The sequence below is a fragment of the Microcaecilia unicolor genome, chromosome 13 (assembly GCF_901765095.1).
Source record: "Microcaecilia unicolor chromosome 13, aMicUni1.1, whole genome shotgun sequence".
Classification (NCBI taxonomy): domain Eukaryota; kingdom Metazoa; phylum Chordata; class Amphibia; order Gymnophiona; family Siphonopidae; genus Microcaecilia; species Microcaecilia unicolor.
This window is the reverse complement of record NC_044043.1, coordinates 63350006-63370173: the sequence shown is the minus strand read 5'-3', so window position 1 is coordinate 63370173 and position 20168 is coordinate 63350006. Positions and strand designations below refer to the sequence as shown.

General features: G+C 40.5%; 1 protein-coding gene across 4 annotated transcripts in view; it reads left to right on the top strand.

Annotated features, from left to right (window-relative positions):
- MFN2 (mitofusin 2) overlaps positions 1 to 20168 on the top strand; it is a 50527-nt gene that overhangs the window by 23677 nt on the left and 6682 nt on the right. For 3 of the 4 annotated variants that reach the window (XM_030222282.1, XM_030222284.1, XM_030222283.1), the window contains exons 8-15: positions 191 to 344; positions 501 to 568; positions 1169 to 1290; positions 2315 to 2441; positions 8427 to 8531; positions 11684 to 11786; positions 13958 to 14178; positions 14886 to 15041. In XM_030222282.1, coding sequence (XP_030078142.1) covers positions 191 to 344; positions 501 to 568; positions 1169 to 1290; positions 2315 to 2441; positions 8427 to 8531; positions 11684 to 11786; positions 13958 to 14178; positions 14886 to 15041 — 1056 coding nt within the window. The remainder of the gene's footprint in view (positions 1 to 190; positions 345 to 500; positions 569 to 1168; positions 1291 to 2314; positions 2442 to 8426; positions 8532 to 11683; positions 11787 to 13957; positions 14179 to 14885; positions 15042 to 20168) is intronic. The other variant, XM_030222285.1, reaches the window with a different exon arrangement.

Here is a 20168-nt window from a genome sequence, read left to right as displayed (position 1 = left end):
AAAATGAAAGTTTTGTTTTTGTAAATGCGCTTGGGAGTTTTTCCCCTTTGGTTTGTATTTGCTGTCTTCTTTTTAGAACTCCTGTTCTTTAAAACAAAAAAAGAAAATGACTTGTAGGGCCCTTAAATGATGTGTCAATGTAAGGAGGCAGGTGGCTTCTTCAGAACTCACTGTTTTTGCTGTGTTACAGGTACGCCATCAACACATGGAACGCTGCACCAGTTTCCTGGTAGATGAGCTGGGCGTAGTGGATCGGGTGCAGGCGAGTGACCGCATATTTTTTGTGTCTTCAAAGGAAGTATTAAACGCTCGAATCCAGAAAGCACAAGGAATGCCAGAAGGCGGTAGGGGAAAGACCATTATTTTCATTTATTCAAATGATTTTTGGAAGATGATTCTAGTCAAAATATAACAAAAAAGGCTGCCTAATGGAGGGATTGGATCTGTGTAGTTAACAGTGGGTTATTTTCGATCACCTTGTGACTATGTGCTGTTTTCAGGTGGAGCACTAGCAGAGGGATTTCAAGTAAGGATGTTTGAATTTCAGAACTTTGAGAGAAGATTTGAGGTGAGCAGAATTATATTTTAAAATAAGTTTTATTTTAGGAATTCTAAGCCTAAAAAAGATTTCCATTTCCCAGCAAAGGGGTCCTTTTTAATAAGGTGCGCTAAAAGCTGTGCAGCCCATTGTATTCCTGTGGGCTGCATGGCATTCAGCACTCGTAAAAGGACCCCTAAATACTAACCACAGAGCCTCAAAACTGCTTGCCTTCAAAAGAAGTACTTGAGGACGGTGCAGTAAATCTGCTGTGCTATATAATGTGTGCACATCTTTACACTGAAGTCTTTTCATTAGATCGTTGTAAAATTTGTACATAAATTTTTTGAGATTACTCACCTCTGTCAGATCCAAGCTTGAGGTGATTATAAGCAGGTACACAAGTTATTTCCCTGCCTAATCTACATAGTGCATGGAGGGTGAAGTGATTTGCCCAAGGTTGCAAGAGGGGGGGGAGTGAGATGCAGGCTCTAAACTCTGCTTCCCTAATTTTTAGCCCACTGCTCTTAACCAAAAGTCTGTTTCCACTCTATCTTGAATGAATAAATATGGTTATATTCTCACCATAAAGTAAAATTCTGTATTGTTTGTGGGGGTTTTTTTTTCCAGGAATGTATTTCTCAGTCTGCGGTGAAAACCAAATTTGAGCAGCACACAATGAGAGCTAAGCAGATTGCAGAAGTTGTACGTCACATAATGGATTCAGTGCATGTTGCTGCCCAGGAACAGAGGTGAGTTGATTTATTTACCGCCTTTTTGAAGGAATTCATTCTTGCAACAGTATAGAAGAGCTGGGTCGAAAGACTACACCTAACCTTTCATATTGGAATCTGTGTGCCTTAAACATTGTGTTTGGTAATGCATATCATAGGAATGAAGATACTCTTGGTTCCCATTCTTATTTGCACCTTAGTGCCCCTTGCATGGTAGTCTTTTTATTTGGTGTGAAACTTCTCATACACTTAACAGTGTTCCTTATAGTTCTGAGTCTAGTTTATCATTTGCTGAAGCATTGGGTACTGATGCAGTTGAAAATGGACAAATCAATGGAATCTGATGGGTTACATTCAAGAATAGTGATGGAGGTCATGGCGGTACTGACTGTATCTCTCGCAGCTGTTTTCAGCTTATCACTGGAAACAGGAAGTTCAAGAGACTGGAGAGGAGCAGATGTACCACAAAAATGTAGAAAGTGGAGAAAACTACAGACTTTAATTTGACATCACTGAGGAGCTAAGGATAGATTAGTGCAATACCTTAAAGTCAATGGGTTATGGCATCTTAGGGAACACTGTTTTACAGTACAGGAGAAAGAACTTGATAAGCAAACATGATTTGAACTTTTAAACATGATCAGAATAGTAGATAAGCCATATCTACTGCATCATTCCCTCCTCCAAACTGGATTTTATTAAGACAATGATTCAAAAAACTGTTAGAACCCCAAGTTGGGTTATGTCATGATGGTGTCGTAGAAGCAAGGCTTCGCTGCCTTTCTGGACCTCCATTGTGGATGCATGGAACAGTCCCCTACTCCCATCAAAGATGGGGGATGAAAATTCTGTTGATGTATGGAAAGACTTGAGACAGTCACAGAGGACACTGGAAATAGTGCTAAAGCTAGAGGTTTAATAGGGTCTGTGTTACTGAAATAAGTAGGAAACATGGACAAGACTGTACTAGCCTAATTGTGTCTGGTTTTTCATCACTTTGTGTTTTGATTTTATGGTTTCACTGACCTTTTTCTCTTATCAGGGTTTACTGCCTAGAGAAGCGAGAAGAGCGACAAGATCGCCTGGAGTTTATTGATAAACAGCTGGAGCTACTAACTCAGGATTACAAGCTGAAAATAAAGCGGGTCACCGAGGAAGTAGAGAAACAGGTATAAAAGTCCATTAGTAAACCAGGGACTGGAGACCTTGTAGTCTGTACTCTGAATAATGGTGACATATGGGCAGGCTTTCAACAGAATGGAAGAGCATGAACTCTGAAGAGTAGTGGGGAGCAGAAGTATTGTGTGGAGTGTGTGTTTGGTACTGAGTGACCAGATGGAGGGAAGCGCTTGAATGGTAGGATTGGCAGAATGCTGTTAATGGAGAACCTTGGGGTGGAAGATGAGTCGGTCATCACATTTAAATATAATGATGGGGTGATCCTCATTGCAGCAGTGAAAGAGGGAATAAAATGGGACCAGGCTTTAAGGAGCAGTTTCTGAAGTGGGCCAGAACACTGCAGTTTGTGTGGACTGCTTTAAACAGGAGTATGAGTGTGAATCCACTTTGAAAACAGTCACTGAGTGATAAACCAGTTTCACAAAGGCTTCTGTTATGTCATTGTTATATTCAGCCCTAGGCATCTGAGAGGAGTGGATAATTCAAATTTTAATAAATCAGAGACCAGGATTTTTATTCTAGAATATTAATTTTTCATATTTGAAAAAAATGCAGAGATACTGTAGGATAGTGGTTCCCAAACCTGATCCTAGAGGCACCCCAGCCAGTTGGGTTTTTGGGATATCCACAATGAATATTCATGAGAGATTTGCATGCAGTGGAGGGCAGTGCATGCAGATATCTCTCATGAATACCCATCCCCCTCAACCAACCTACAACAAAGGCCACACACTCGACCTAATAGCCTATAAATTCACAGAAACTCACCACATAATGCTCAATGATGTAAAATGGGAAATGCCATGGTCTGACCATTTCAGACTTCTTGTGGCCCTCAAATGGAAAGAAGCCCCCCCCCCCCCCAAAAAAAAAAAAAACACAACTACCAACTTAACCCATGTATCTCATGGCAAAATCAACAATGAAACTTTCTGGAACAACGCTTATTCCAATCCGTGGTCACCATGTGACAATTCCTCACTATTCCTAACATCCTGGGAGGACAGATGCTTGACAATACTCAACAACATAGAACCTCTGAAAATGAAGAAAAGGGTCAGAACCAAGGTGAACCCATGGTATAGCGACGAACACAAAAGAAAATACAGAAACCTCGAAAAGGCTATGGCAAAAAAACCACAAAACAGATGTAACAAAACGAACTGGAAATTAAAATGCATACAATACAAAGCAAAACTTTGATCCGATTATTTGCTTGTAGTGGTTGAATTTGATTGTTCTGACTACAAAAACATTACAAAAAAAAAACTCTACAGCATAATCTGCTCACTTCTAACCACAGACCACCAGACATTAACCACAGACCACCAGACATCTGAATCAGAAAACTCTCCAGGAGCACAAGAACTCGCTAACTTTTGAGGATAAAATAACATCAATGAGAGTCTCCTTCCAGAAAGATGACCCCGACTTGGAACCATACTTAAAGGAACTCACCTGAAGTGAAGAGCCATTCATCACGGACAGATCTTGGTCATCCTTCTCACTCCCACATACAATGCTAATTCAGTAGTTACTTCTCAAATCAACCAAATCCCACTGCTCATTGGACATTCGGCCCAGTTACCTTCTAAAAGAACCTCCCGCACAATTCCTAGAAAGCATCACGGCCTACCTAGCTGACCTTCTAACCGCAGGCATCGTCCCTGAGGAGAAAGATAATATCATTCAACACTTACCCCAAAAATCCTAAGTCAAGCAAAAGTGACGTCAAAAACTACAGGCCAGTGGCCTCCATACCCCTTATTGCCAAATTCTTAGAAAGCATCGTCAATAAGCAACTCACAGAATACCTGCACAACTTTTCAATACTCCACAACTCTCAATCAGGGTTTAGATCTCACTGCAGCACAGAAACGACATTTAATGGCACTCCTTGCAAACTTCAGAAGAGAAATCAGACAAGGCAGAAACATACTACTACTACTACTACAATTTGACATGGCCTTTCACATGATCGATCACTACACCCTAATAGGAATACTAGACAAGATTGGCATAAGCGGAGCAATACTTCAGTGGTTCGAGAAATTCTTAACCAAGAGAACATACCAAGTCAAAATGAAAAATGAACTATCCTCCACATGGAAAGCACAATCCGGAGTCCCACAAGGATCCTCAATTTCTCCAATACTCTTCAACATCATGATGACCCCTCTAGCCAAGACACTCGACAGTCAAGGCTTCAACCCATTTATCTATGCTGACGACGTAACTATCTATATCCCATTCAAAAGCGACATTAAAGAGATCTGAGACAATCAAAAGAAGCCTCAGCACACTAGAAAACTGGACCACCGCCTTCAAGCTCAAACTCATCAGAGACAAGACCCAATTCCTGGTAATAACAGCACCACACAAACAAACCACCACACCCAACATAAACATCAAGTGGACCTCTTATCCCCTCTTGGATAACTTAAAATTATTGGGAGTAATCATTGATCAAAAACTGTCCTTTAACCTCAGGTCACAAAGGTTGCTATGAACTCATTCCACATGATATGGAAACTGAGGAGAATCAGAAAATAACTTCCCCACTAAAGTATTTCAAATCATTGTACAATCCAGTGTTCTCATGCAAATAGACTACTGCAATGCCCTCTACTCAGGTTGTAAACAGCAACTCCTCATCTTCAGAAAACCAAAATACGAAAGAGCCACTCCTCTACTACAAGCATTACACTGGCTCCCAATCAAAGCCTGCATAACCTTCAAACTTTGTACCATGGTCTCTTAATTCATGGCAAAGCACCTACGTACGTCTCGGATATTATCACCCTACCCCTTAAGAACTCACTGAAAGAGGTGAGGAACTATTTGACACTTCAATACCCCAGCTGTTATAGACTTATACACTCTGCGAACTTCCCCTACAAATGCCCAAGATGTGGCACACACTACTAAAACCACTAAGATCTCTAACTCCCCACACCATCTTTAGGAAACACCTCAAGTCACCTGTTTAAGAAATTCCTACCCACAGACAACAGAAGTGTTTCAACTTCACCCAAAAGAAATGAGCCAACCACCTCGCCAACATATACACCAATCCCCCTCCCACTAATCATGATCAAAACATCTAAATACCCAATTCTTCCCCACAACACCCCAAACAACCTAACTCCTAACCACTTAGATCCAACCAAACAGGAACTTTCCCTCGACCACCTGCTTCCCATCCATTCCACTTAGAACCTACCAAACAGGAACTTTCCTTCAATCACTGGCTCCTCATCACATTCTCTGCCATTGAAGCGATCACAAGGATCACCTAAAAGTAACTTCCTTTCTAACTTCATCTCAAATATAACCCTTTATCTAACATTCATCTCAAATGTAACTCTTTACCCAATGTTCATCTTAAATGTAACTTTTATTATCACTACTTATGTAATTCTCTACCTCTGATATCTTCCATTGTAAGCCACATTGAACCAGACTCGTTTGGAAAATGTGGGATTTAAATGCTGCTATAAAATAAATTAATTAGTTAAACCACTTTCATTGTAAACACAGAAAAGCTGTTTATCAAGTCCCCATCCCCTTTCCCTTTGTCATTGCAAATCCAACTTGGCTCTGTTTCAAAAAATTGCCCTTAACAGAATCCATAATAAGAAAAAGACCTGTGTCTATTCACAGTTGTTGAACTGATTTCAAATATTCTTGATGAAAAATCACACCATTTCTATTATACACAGTGTCTTTTTTTTTAAATGCTGAACACAAAGCTGCTAAAAGAACTCTGGCATAAAATTATTGAAAATTATGGATTGGGGGAAGGCTGTAAATGTTTTGATGTGTTTCCATATCTCTTGGGCACTGTCATGTCTATCTTCTTTATTTATAAAGTGGAAAAAATTTGACAACACATTGACATTGTGTCATTCAAGCTGTCCCTCCAAAGACTAGAACTACAGCAGTTTCGGATGCAAAAAATGTTGAGTGTTCAACAGTTTCAAGATTACTCTACAAAGATGGTCTGCATGGGAAGTTTCAAGAAGGAAGCAAATGCGTAGGTCCTGACACATAGCATTTGCAGAAAAACACTTAAAGGAGACTGCGCACATGTGAGAGAGTTTTGTGGTGTGAGACCAAAATAGAACATGTTGATCACCGTGCTGAGAAGTATTTTATTTATGAAAACGTTTAATACTTCTCTTCAAGACATGGCCTCTTCTCAGCAGTTTCAACTTACTGACAAACACAACATATCACCCTGCTAATGCCATCCTTACTGTAATGTGTGGTGGTGGCAACTTTATGCTGTAGGGATGTTTTGCAGCAGGGTCATGAAAGCTTGTGAAAATCAAGGGAAAAGATGGATAGTACAAAGCACAGATTACATCCTGAAGGAAAACCTGTTTGTCTGCCACAAACCTGGGACTGGGGAGATTCACCTTTCAGCATGACAACAAATCCTAAGCACAAAGCAAAAGCAGTAATGGATTGGCTCAGCAAGAAGAAAGTGACCCAGGCCTGAATTTCATTTCTCAAAGGGAGTTTGCTTTGTTTCATAAATCCTTATGTAGGGTGGTGACATCAAACCAGTGCTTCTCAGTTTGTCTGCTGGAGGAACAAAAGGAAAGGCAATTAGCAAGTAAGACCTAATTTCCCTTTTTTAAACATGAGATTTTGTTTCTGAATAAAATTCTTAAGAGAAGCATCTTCTGAAATAATACATTAAGCATCATATATGTAAAGTACTCTTACTGTATTCATTCACACACAAAAAAAAGATGCTGGGTTCAATATCAAAACTAGTTATCCGGGTTTCAGCACCTGCTACCTGGATTACTAGTGTTCGCCAGGCTGTCAGTGATATTCAGTGGTGTTACCCAGATGCTGCTACTAAATATCATGTCTGGCTGCCTTGGCACTGTCAGGGGTGAAGGCAAATTATCTGGGTACCAGTGCTGGATTTTAGAGGTACACTGAATTTCCAGCGGCTGGCAATTTCTTGTTTTTTCAGCGCCAGTCATTTAAAAACCCCATGGTAGCTAGCATTGAACCCAGCATTGGCTGTGTTTCCACACTCTAGTATGTGCATAAAACAACCTAATAAAGGCATCAGATTCACGTGAAAGTGCAACATTTATATTCTACCCTTTGTTGGACAGTCATTCTCAATTTCCTTATCATAGGCTGGGAATTTGCCACTCCATTATATGTCCTCAATGTCTAAGTTGACCTGAGATGGAGCAAAGCTATTAGTTTGTAGACAAGAGAGAGTACATTTGATCTATTCAAGCATGCATGGTAAAAAAAAAAAATTACCAGTCGTGAGCCACACCCACGTTCTTTATTGCCATGATCTCACCTGCTGTCATTTTGTAGAATAGTTAATGTGTACAGCAGTGTCATAAACATTTCAGTATTTATAGATTATAGAAAAGCTGTAAGGCAGTTAAGGAAACATCCGAATCCATATACCTGGGTGTGCATTTTACGAGTCGGGGGTTATCCATGTCCATTTGTTACATGCACTTTTGAAAGTTTGTCCTGCTCAGTCTGTAATGATACAAGTCCAAGGAGGGTAGAGACCCTGCTTAAGTGAGGATTGGATTACATCAACTGCAGATGGAAGTAGAGACCCATAGACTAGGAGAGAAGACGGTGGGGTAGTGAGGGGAAGGGATAGAGGCTCGGAGGGGAGCTAGCATGCTCAGGATGAGAGACTTGATAGGGAGAAGGCTTAGTTCATGGATAGGAGAGCTAATGCACTGATGGTGAATGGGGAACTTAAGCCCCCAGTGGCAGGTTGGGGAGGAATTGGACACTAGGATTGAACGGAGGTAGGATTTCCACACTTGGTGGGGAGGTGAAGGGGAAAGATGAGAGAGCTTATGCTGGATTTGGCTTAGGAGTATGATTAAGAACGCTCTCTTTCTGACATTTTTCTTTATTTCTGATGTTTCTGTATTGCTTTTTTTTTTTGCTATTCTTTTAAATAGGTATCCAATGCAATGGCTGAAGAAATCAGGCGACTGTCTGTTTTAGTAGATGAGTTTCAAACAGATTTCCATCCTTCTCCTGTTGTCCTCAAAATCTACAAGAATGTGAGTAACTGGAGAGCTCTACAACCTGTCTCTGGAGTTTTATGTACCCAAAAGAAAACTGTAGCTTTGCGCACTGGGAATTTATTTTAAAAGTTTTACATAGGTACAAGTAATGCCCTGTATATTACTTGTTTTCAGTCAAATCAAAACAGTCCTCCTTGAGTAGTATACTCTACTCATAAATTAGAAAATACTCTAAAACCATCTGATGCTATTTTTCAAGTAGGAGCAACATTAGCAAAAATTTCCGTGTGACAGCCAGAAAAATTACTGAGCAGTGGCCGCTGTCCTAAGCAGTGAAGCAAAGAAAGTGTCTCCCTGCAATGATGCACATACATACTCCGTAACTAAAACAAAGTCTGATTTCCCAAGTTTGCTCTCTCCCTAAGCCCACCTTGTCTCCCCTAACATATACACTCCTCAAAACACTCTCCCCAATACACACTCAGCTCTCTTAGTGTCAACTGTCATCATCCTGCCCTCCTCTCCAAACCAGATCTCCACCAAGTTTGATAATGCTTTATCGCTTTCCACAGAATCTTGCTGCTGTTGCCACCTCTGTAACAGCTATTCTGTTTCCTTTCAACATCATGTGGCTCTAGGTGAGCTTTAGCCATGTAGTATCCAAATTCCTTCATGGTTTGTGTGAAGAAACAGTGTGTTTTAAGCCTGTAAAATGCCTGGGGGGGAGGGGCGGCGGGGGAGGTAGGGAGGTAAATGTATATAAATACCAGGTTGTGGACGGTTATAGTTTGATATGTTCTGCAAGTGATGTTCCTGGGTTGCGGGGTATATTTATTGTGAACATTTATATCCCACATATTCCCACCAAGGTGGGCTCTATGTGGTGTACAAGGCAGGAGAAAGTACAACAAATAACAGTAGCGTGAAGCAGAAGAGAAGAGAATTTGCTGTGTCTTGAATTGGTTGACCGGGAGTGGGGGGGGGGGGGGGGGGGGTCTGGTGGAAGGGGGAAAGGGATGGGGTAAGGGTTAAAACTTTTGGTTGATGACGGTTTGGCCATGTTAGTGTCATTTTGATTGCCTTGGAAATGTTATATCCTTGTTTCTGTATTTGACTCTGGTTGTCATCAGTAAAAAAAATTGTTGAAACGTAAGGTGGTGCATGGTTTATGTTAAAGCTGTTATAGAAAAGTGAATGCCCTCTTTTAGTTTCACTCAGTGAACAAGTGAAACTACAGTACTGTGAATGTCTAGATAGATGTACAATGTCTAGATAGAGGTCTAGATGTCTACTTTGATATCTAGATAGACAGATCTACAGCAGAATGATATTCAGATGACGGGAGTTAGACCGCTTAACTCCAGCATTCATTGCTAAGCCCAAATATTCAATATCAGGCCATTTCTGGTTACCAGACTTGAATAGCCGGTTTATTTTTGGCTGATTTGAAGATAACTGGCTATCAGAGCTAGCCGATTATCTTCAAACTGGCCAAAGATAGGCTAGGTTTTCAAGGTGCCAAATATGGCCACTAAACTGGGTTTAAAAATCGGCAGATAGCCGATTATACTGCATGATATAACTGGCTAGCCGCTAACTGGGAATGTTGAGCGGGGATAGACAGTTAGTTATCCCTCATTAAATATTGGCACACAGCCAGTTAAGCGTTATGGATAGATGTCTAGAAAACTAGATGTCTACAGAGATGTCTAGCGGGCTGATATTCAGACCATGGGAGTTATATCGCTGAATATTGGGTGGTTGATGTCTAGATGTCTAGCATGCTGATATTCAGACCATGGGAATTTACTCTTTTTCTATCCCTTTTCCCATCCTTCTCCTACTATTCCCCACACATGCATCTGAGATTTTCATCACTGCTCACAAATCCATGTGTTTGTGTAACTCATTCTTGCTTGTTTCCTAAAGTTTGTACTTGCACCTACATAAAGGGGCGGTACAAAAGGGGAATGGCAACCAGAGCAATTGCCTTGGTCCACCTGCCACAGAGGACCCCAAGCCTGCCCAAAGCTGATAGGCTGTTGATAGGCTTTGGGGCTCCCTTCCATGTTTCTGCGCAGGGCCTTATGTCTTCCACCTGTCCTGCCTATATGATTTGTGTTTTTCGAAAGTAGTGTTTGTCAATATTCTCTAGCTGCTGAGTTCCATAAGCACCCTAGTTCTACCTAAAGCCACATTCACAGACCCAAAAGCACAACAAAAAGATGTATTCAAAATTGGTCTTCATCCCTTTTGCCTCAAGATTGCAACAGGTAGAATGCACTTTGTAAGTACGTAATGTATGACCAATCATCCTCTTCTACAAACCTATATAGAAACCATTCCTTAATCCATGTTTCTGCATTCTTTTCCCACTTGTTTTCTTTGTTTTCTCTATTTTCATATTCGGCAGTTTTGACTGCATTTCCTTTACAATATCTAAGTAAACCTACACATATTTTCTAACCAGTGAATGTCCTTACAGACTACCTTGGCACTATCCTAAGGTAACGGCAGGCGGGTGCATAGCCAGCCCTCAATTTGGGGAGGGGGGACACATTTTGCCCTGCCTCCCCCCTGCTCTCCACCTCCCGCTGCAACAGCAACTCAGAAGACAGCAGCTTTTGCTGCTTAAACCTAGAGTCTTTCAGATTGGAGCACATTTCTTGTTAAGATGTCCTTGCAAATGTCTTGTTTATTTTAAGAATTTGAAATATGTAATTTTTGATTTGTCTCAGTTGGTTATTTTTTTGAGTGATAAGTCAACATGATTATGAGGCTTCCGGATCAGCTGAATGCAGGAATCACTACCGCTGCTAGATCTGGATCTGATGTAAGGGTCTTGAATTGACCCGCATTGTGAGAATTGTCTAGCACTGATCAGCGCAGTGTAGCATCTATTTCCTTTGAAATGTGTTGCCTTGGTTCTGTCCTCCTTTTCGTCTCCTTCCCTATTTTGTGGACTTTGGTATTGAGAAATAAAAATATTGCAGTTAGGATAGAATTTCTTGTTATTTCCTGAGAAGTTCTCAATTTTTCTTTCAAGTATGTACTTGTATGGTGAATTTGTAATTTCAAAAGTTAAAAAATAAAATAGGGTAGCTGTAATTATAATTAGCTATTACAACTAGTGCTTTTGAAGTACTAAGCAATACAAAGAGGACAATTGTTTCTCTATTTTATTCCAGGAGCTTCACAAATATATTGAGGAAGGTCTTGGCCGAAACATGTCTAATCGTTGTTCCAATGCTATTGCAGTCTCTCTGCAGATTACACAGCAAGAGATGATAGGTGAGCAAAGAGAACGATGACAAGGTCTGAAATAGCCTGCCACTGGAGGCCAAAGGGGTCAACACTGTACTGGAATTCAAACATACTTTGGGGAGAGATTGGGCATAATAGGAACAGGGTTGAGAGGTATGGGTAAAAAGAAAAACAAATGGAGGCAATTAAATAATTCTTATCTGCTGTTACCTACTTTATTAATAATGGCAGTTTTCAAAGGTGTTTTCATGTATAATGCGGGGATTTTGAAAAGCGCAGTTATACATCTATAGTCAATCTGTCGATGATATGATTATACCTGTGTATTTGACGGGGTTGGAGTGATGAATGCACATATGTGCATGATTTCTGGATGCATGCTTGTAAGCTGCGTTTCCCTCCCCCCGAAGTCCACTAGTGATAATTTTTTTTTCTTTCAGACTCTTTTCTCTGACAGAAATAGTTTCCAAGGTAGTTGTTTGTGGGGATTTTTGTTTACCAATCAAATAGGAACAACAATTTTGAATTGACTTAATAAAAATAGAGTGAAATAAATGGAAATACCCATTAGGTTTCAACATTTCGTGCATTCCATGATTAAAATTTCAACTCTAAAGAATAGTGCAAATGTGTGTAGTATTCATCTTATCTTATAAACTGAGTTAAGTGCAATGAACTATCATTTTTCATCAGGCTCCAGTGATTTTCTTTATGCTGAATGCATAATGTAAAGACCATACTTTCTAATAGTATATTGAAATCATTGTTTTTTATAGTGTCCAATTCAAAACAAAACATAAACATAAAACAGTAAGACGAATATTTTTTTTACAAGCAACCCAAGCATGTAGAGGAGCATTTTCCACACATAAATGAGCACTTATGCATTGGTACTCCCAGGCAGTTTTTATAAGTGTGGGATGCTTATGCATAGTGCATAGTTTATTTGGGGGTTTTTAATGTAGTATGGCAGCAATTCTATAATTTGTCACCTCAGTTTAGGTACCCCAATGCCATGTGTTTAGTGTCAGTTCTATAATGGTTTCTTGCTACTAAGATTCTGTTATAGAATGCTAATATAAGTTGGCATTGGCATACCCTCCTATGCCATGTCAATGGTAGGGATAAGTCTGCCAACACAGCTTCAAAACCCTGCATCTTGAATTGATAAGTCATTTACCATACCCAGTATAGAGACTAACAAGCATTCTGTACTATGTAACGGGTGAAATGCAAGCTAGAATCTATCCAGGAAATTATTCTCGTGAGCAAAATTCTGTAATTGCATCAAAATTACTTTTTCTGTTTCCTTCCCTACTAACTGCAGACCTGAAATTCTTGTGGTCAATCAAGCCCAACAATACTTTGTGTAGAACATAACCACTTGCTTCACCAAATATTCATTTACTATTTGTGTCAAAAAAAAATCACACCTAATGTGTTTAGATACTCTTACAATCCAAATAACACAAGGATCTAGCAAGCCTTAAACCTCACTCATGCTATCACAGGTCATTTTAAGGGTAATTTTATAACATACACCTAGGTTAAGAGGTTATGCGTTGTTTTATAGAGATGGATAGGCACCTATGTGTCTTTGTAAAATACTAGTGTAGGCAACAGAAATTGCACAGATATTTACTAGGTGTGGGCAATTAATGCATTTATAACAAGATAGTGCATTAAAACTTTAACGCAGACCAGGATGTTTTTTTTTTTTTATTTAAACACTGACCTCACCCCCTCCCGCATTTACCTCCACAGACTTTCTTTTCACAGAGTATCAGGCAGCATTAGTGATTGCCTCACCCTGCATGCTTCTGACCTGAAAGCCTTGCTTATACCACATTCCAAGCCTCCTCTGTCGCAACTTACTATTTCATTGCCGAACGCTGCAAAAATGAGTCTTTCAGGTCAGCTGAATGTAGTGTGTGGGAATCACTACCGTTACCGTAGTCGCTGCTGCTAGAGCCAGAGCCATTGCTGTTGCTAGAGCCACAGACTCAAACAAAGGAGGGTATGCTAAGGAAAACGGGGAGAGCAAACATTACGTATTAATTTTCGGTTTAGTATTACATTTTATTGCCCAAAATGTATGCTATGCTTCATGGATCATTGATATGATCCAGTATAGTATTGATTTTTATGTATGGAAGCATAGAATAACTTTTTTAATTGTTCTCTTCTCTGTTTTACAGATGGTTTACTGCCCCTCCTTCCAGCCTCGTTACGGGGTCAGGTAGACATGTTAGTTCCCCGCACATGTTTTAACCTCAGCTATGACCTAAACTGTGATAAGCTGTGTGCTGATTTCCAGGAGGATATAGAATTCCATTTCTCTCTTGGATGGACAATGCTTGTTAACAGATTCCTGGGTCCAAAGAATAGCCGAAGAGCACTGATGGGATACAGTGATCAGGTAATAAATTGCCTTCTTTTTGTGGAAGGTGTACCCATAGGATTGGTAGTGTTAAAACCCAGTGTCAGTGGGGAAAAATAATTTAAATCAGAATGCTAATAAACCTCGGACATGTTTGTGCCCTTTCATCTTATTTCTAAAATCATTTATACTGCTTCTCCATACAACAGTCAATCAGAGTTGGTGTACAAAACAATGCATAAAATCAAATGCAATCAAATTACAAAAAAACAACTAAAAGATCTCCACCATCAAAATATACATAAATTTAGGATGGAAACACCAGTGTTTAATTTCTATCTAACAATCAAGAAGGTTCATTTCCTGGCTCAGTTCCAAAGGTAATCTGTTTTCTAATTATGAAATTAGATGAGTTGCTAACCACAAGTCTGACACATACAGTAAAAGATATTAGAACGTGAAAGGCCTGGTGTTTGTCTTGTTTTTTTATTGCTTGAGGCTGCTGCTGTTAAAATGTTTTTAGGATAGAGCATGTTAACAGGTGTCCTAAGAGCTAAAGTCAGGAGAGCATGAATAAATTGCATCTTTTTAATAAGGAACACTTCACCATAATTTATTCATTGATTCTGGCTTAATACTAATCTCCTGTAAATCCAGTTAATTTGCTACCAGTGCTATGTATTTGCAGAGAATTACTGAATTTTGACTTTTCTTCTAATTGGGATAGTTTTATTTGCATTAACTAGGTCCAGCGCCCCTTACCCTTAACCCCTGTGAATCCCAGCATGCCCCCATTAACTCAGGGCTCTATGACTCAGGAGGAACTCATGGTTTCCATGGTGACAGGACTTGCATCGTTGACATCTCGCACCTCTATGGGAATTCTCGTGGTGGGGGGAGTGGTAAGTTTGTGATTGCTTGTTTTATAAACCTTTTAAGTAAGTTTCATTTTAGTATAGAAAGAGCATACTGCTACTAATAAGTTTACCAGTTGCTGGAAATGTATTTTTTGTAATTTAACTGAAGAATAGACCTTTTGTTCAAGAGTGAGGAAATAATTTGATTTTCACCAACAGAATAAGTAAATCAACTTTTTGTCTACAAGTTATCCTTTTTAAGAGGCATTTCAAGCAACTTGGTGAGGTTGATATACTCTGCAGCCAATGTTCAATCTGCTATACCCAGGTCGGCACCCCACAGAGCTCAAACAGTATTTTCAAACGCCAGGTCGCAATGATTCTGGCGGACCTCATCAGAGGAACAGGATTTGTCAGCCTGTGAGGAGTGGGAGGATCTTTCCCCCATGGACAGCCATGCTGTGCTGACTGAAGAGACTTACAGGTCCTTTTCAAGAGCTAAAAATAGACCTCCTGAGAAATGTGGCCCAATGTATGTCAGAGCTCAAGCTTCTTATACAGGAACTCTTCGGGGCCTGGAGGATGTTGAGGCCCACGTGGAGGAAATGGAACTAGAGTCCCATGCAGAGAATATATTAGGGCCCACGTGGAGGAAACAACTAGATGGATCTTGATGCCTGTGTGAAAAATCAGTAATGCTATTGGATTTAGTCACGGAGAAGCTGGAGGACATAGAAAACAGAACTCTATGCAATAATACTCATTTTGAGAGGGGTGCTGGAAGCAGAAGTTAAGAAGGACTGTACAAAGCTTATGCGTGCCAAATGCTCACTCTTACTTCAGCATGTTTCCACTCCGCTGGATACTTTTTGGGTAGAGCGCATTGGACTTTGGGTCCTGCTGGAGCTGATAGACCCCAAGATACCGTGGCCTGTTTTCATTCTCTTCCTTTGGTAATCAATAGAAATAAAACATGGAAAAGAAAATAAGATGCCTTTTTTATTGGACATAACTTAATACATTTTTTGATTAGCTTTTGAAGGTAGCCCTTCTTCGTCAGATCGGAAATAAGCAAATGTTGGTAGATGACAGTATATATAAGTGAAATATTAAAGTATTCCAGTGACAGTCTAACAGGATGGGGGTGGATAGGTGAGAGATAGGAAGAGTCGGGTGGATGAGGGACAGGGAGATATGCATGGAGACAGGAGGGTGACAAAGCAGTACAATTTTATGGTTTATAATGGGCTAGAAAACCCAGATCTTTGTTAAGCGAAGGGCGACTAAAATGATAGCGGGGATGGGACGACTTCCCTATGAAGAAAGACTAAGGAGGCTAGGGCTTTTCAGCTTGAAGAAGAGACGGCTGAGGGGAGACATGATGGAGGTAAATAAAATACGAGTGGAATGGAACAGGTGGATGTGAAGCGAATGTTTATACATTTGGGAAGCTTGCCAGGTGCCCTTGGCCTGGATTGGCCGCTGTCGTGGACAGGATGCTGGGCTCGATGGACCCTTGGTCTTTTCCCAGTGTGGCATTACTTATGTACTTAAGTCCTGTCTGGTGGGTGTCAAAATATTTAACATTCTGACTTCAAAGGTCTTACGTTCCTGTATTTTAAAGTTCCCTTTTAGGATTCTTACAATAAAATCACTGGTACAGTGTTCTGGTTTCGTAAAGTGCTGCCCCACAGAGGTGACATCCTGGTTGGTACTAGCATTTTTCATATGGTGTCTATGTAAATTAAATCTCTTTAGCATCTGACTTGTTTCTCCAATGTAGCAGCCTTCATTGCATTTTTTTACACAATGATATATACCACATTGGAAGATGAGCACGTGAAAGATTCCTTAATGTTGAATATTTTTCCTTTGTGAATGACGGGTCCTGTGAAATGTTTTGGCATAGTTTGCAGCTGGATATATTGCTGGTCGCCCAGCTAAGAAGCGCTTTCTGAAAATCTGCACGCCGTATTTGAATACTCCTATCACTTGGGTTCACTCCACCTTTTTGAATAAACTGGATATATAAATATTTTTGTGCTACTGAGGGATTGAATCAGCTGCAGTATTTGTGTCTTTTTGCTTGCAACCTAGTCTTGGGGGGGGGGGGGGGTGTTGGGGGGAGGATGTTTTAAGGAAGGGTAGGTGAGGAGATTATAGATGGGTGGGTATAATTTTCAAATTGCTCTGTGATCTCTACACATTTGAATGTTACTTGGTTGTCTATTTTGTTTGCATTTCATCTGTGGTTTTGCGCTGTTTCTGTTTTTGACAATAAAGATATTTAAACGTAAAGTTAACCAATGTTGTCCACTTAACGTTATCTGAATATTCAGCCAAAAAACTCTTATAGTCTGAATGTCTGGTCATAAACCGGACAAATTGCTAAAGTTAACCGTGCCCCAGAAATAGGGTCAACACCAGCTGTCTTTATCTGATTTAATTTTATATGGGCCACAGTTTTTCCATGTGGAATTTAGCTGGTCAAGTGGAGCAGGAAAGTTTTAAATGTGATGATTCCTCAGTGTCCTTTCAGACCAGCCTAGATGGATGGGTTCTGCACTCCTACCAGCAGGAGGGTGGAGACTGAGAACTACAGAATTCTGGTGGAACCTCTAAGTTAGCTGTACAGTCCCTCTCGGTCAGGGCTCTGACCGCAACTAACATGCAAATGCATGCTAAACAGGGCTCTTACACAAGTAGCATGCAAATGCATGCTAAACCTATTCATTCCCAATGATCAGCGGGACAGTGCTGCAAACCCTACGCCAGCTCAGAACTGGCGTTAGGGTTTGTAGACCATTGGGGAGGAATGGTGAGCCTTGTCCAGCATGCATTGGCATGCTAGCAGGCCTGCCATTCCCTCCAATAGAAACCCCCCTGCAGGAGCAGGAACCTCAACCCCCTGACCCTAAGCCAGCGACTCAGGGGGGGCTGGAGGTCCAGCAGACCTTCAGTCTCCCCGACACAAGTTCACAGGAAGGTCCAGTGGGTCTCCAGCCCACCTGGTGGTCTAGCAACCGTCTTCCCCACACCCCCATACCCTATTTGGTGTGAAGCCCACCCTCCTTCAACAAAGGTATGGGGAGGGGAAGAAGGCTTCTAGACCCCACCAGGTTGGGGAGGGGCTTGGTTTGTGGCTCACTGGGCCATCAGAGCTTTTTTGAGGAGATATGTTTAGCATGCATTTGCATACTACTTGCAGAGGGTATACACGCCAGCCCTTCTGACTACTTCATTTCCGCACCAAGCCGTAATTACAGCATGTACTGTACCTCTGCTGCTGAGATAAGGAAAGAGCTTAGCTTGGATGATAACATTTCGTTGAGCCTGGGTGGACTGATTACACCACCTTCTCCAGGTATGTTGGAGGAACCCAGTAGTGTTACTGGGTTACTAGAGTCAAAGCACCAGGTGATCCCAGAAGTGATTGCAACTTCAGCACCGTCAAGAGAGACAATGCTGCCATCGGGAGATGATCATTTGGCTTGCAAATCTGGAGACCAATTTGCAACAGAAAGTGAACAGAATAAAGTGGGAAAAATCTGTATTAGAAGTTAAAAGTATAGTTTGCTCAACAGGTGGGAGATAGTTTGATAATGAGGAAAATAGAAAATTTGAACTCTAATCAGAACTTAAACATTAGGTTTTTGAATTTTCCAGTTTCTAGGATATTGGCTCCTAAGGATCTTTTTCAAAATGTTTTGACATTGGTTCTTAAATTTCCTAATATACCCCCTGTTCATAAGATATGCTATTTAATCTCATCGAGGGGGGAATTGTTGACAATAAAGGGAGAGGCTTGGATGTTTCTGGGCTTCTAGACTCATCTGGAATTGAAATTTCTTGCAGATCCACCCTACTGGTTTCATTTTTTTTTTCCAGGAAAAGGGCTCAATATAGCTAAATCCGTTTCCTTTATGGGGAGGATTTTTATATTTCTGGATGTTTCTAGATGAACACAACTCGGGCAGAAGAAGTTCTTGGCTAATTGCCAAGCAGTTATATTTTGGGGAGCAAATTTTCATTTGTGCTTTCCTTGCAAATGCTTTGTTTCCTATCAGGGTAATATTTTTTTGTATGATCCAGTGCAACTACAGTATTTTCTTGAAGGGAAAGGCGTCTGTGGCATCCTTCTCTGCACCATAGATTAGGTAGGTCCTGTGAATTGTTAGCAACAGGTTTTCTGTTTGTTTTCCTTTTTTCATTTTTCCTTGTTTATTCCAGTTTTCTGTGGAATTTAACCTTGGAGATGAATTAAAAACTGGTTAAAAGATAGAAAACAGAGAGTAGAGTTAAATGGTCAGTATTCTCAATGAAGAAGGGTAGATAGTGGGGTTCCCTAGAGGTCTGTGCTGGGACCGCTGCTTTTTACCATATTTATAAATGATCTAGAGATGGGCATAACTAGTGAGGTAATTAAATTTGCTGATGATACAAAGTTATTCAAAGTTGTTAAATCACAAGAGGATTGTGAAAAATTACAAGAGGACCTTACGAGACTGGTAGACTGGGCATCCAAATGGCAGATGACATTTAATGTGAGCAAGTGCAAAGTGATGCATTTGGGAAAGAGGAACCCGCACTATAGCTACGTGATGCAAGTTTCCACATTAGGAGTCACTGACCAGGAAAGGGATCTAGGTGTCCTCGCTGATGATACGTTGAAACCCTCTGCTCAGTGTGCGGCGGTGGCTAAGAAAGCAAATAGAATGTTAGGTATTATTAGGAATGGAAAAAAAAATGAGGACATTATAATGCCTTTGTATCACTCCATGGTGCTACCACACCTTGAATATTGTGTTCAGTTCTGGTCACAACAAATCAAAAAAAGATATAGTGGAATTAGAAAAGGTACAGAGAAGGGTATTGAAAATAATAAAGGGGATGAGACGACTTCTCTATGAGGAAAGGCTAAAGCGGCTAAGGTTCTTCAGCTTGGAGAAAAGATGGCTGAGGGGGAGACATGATAGAAGTCTATGAGTGGAGTAGAATGGGTAGATGTGAATCTACTCTCTTTCCAAAAATACTAGGACTAGGAGGCACACAATCAGGCTACAAAGTAGTAAATTTAAAACGAATCAGAGAAAATATTTCTTCACTCAGCGTGTAATTAAACTGGAATTTGTTGCAAGAGAATGTAGTGAAAACAGCTGGGTTTAAAAAAGA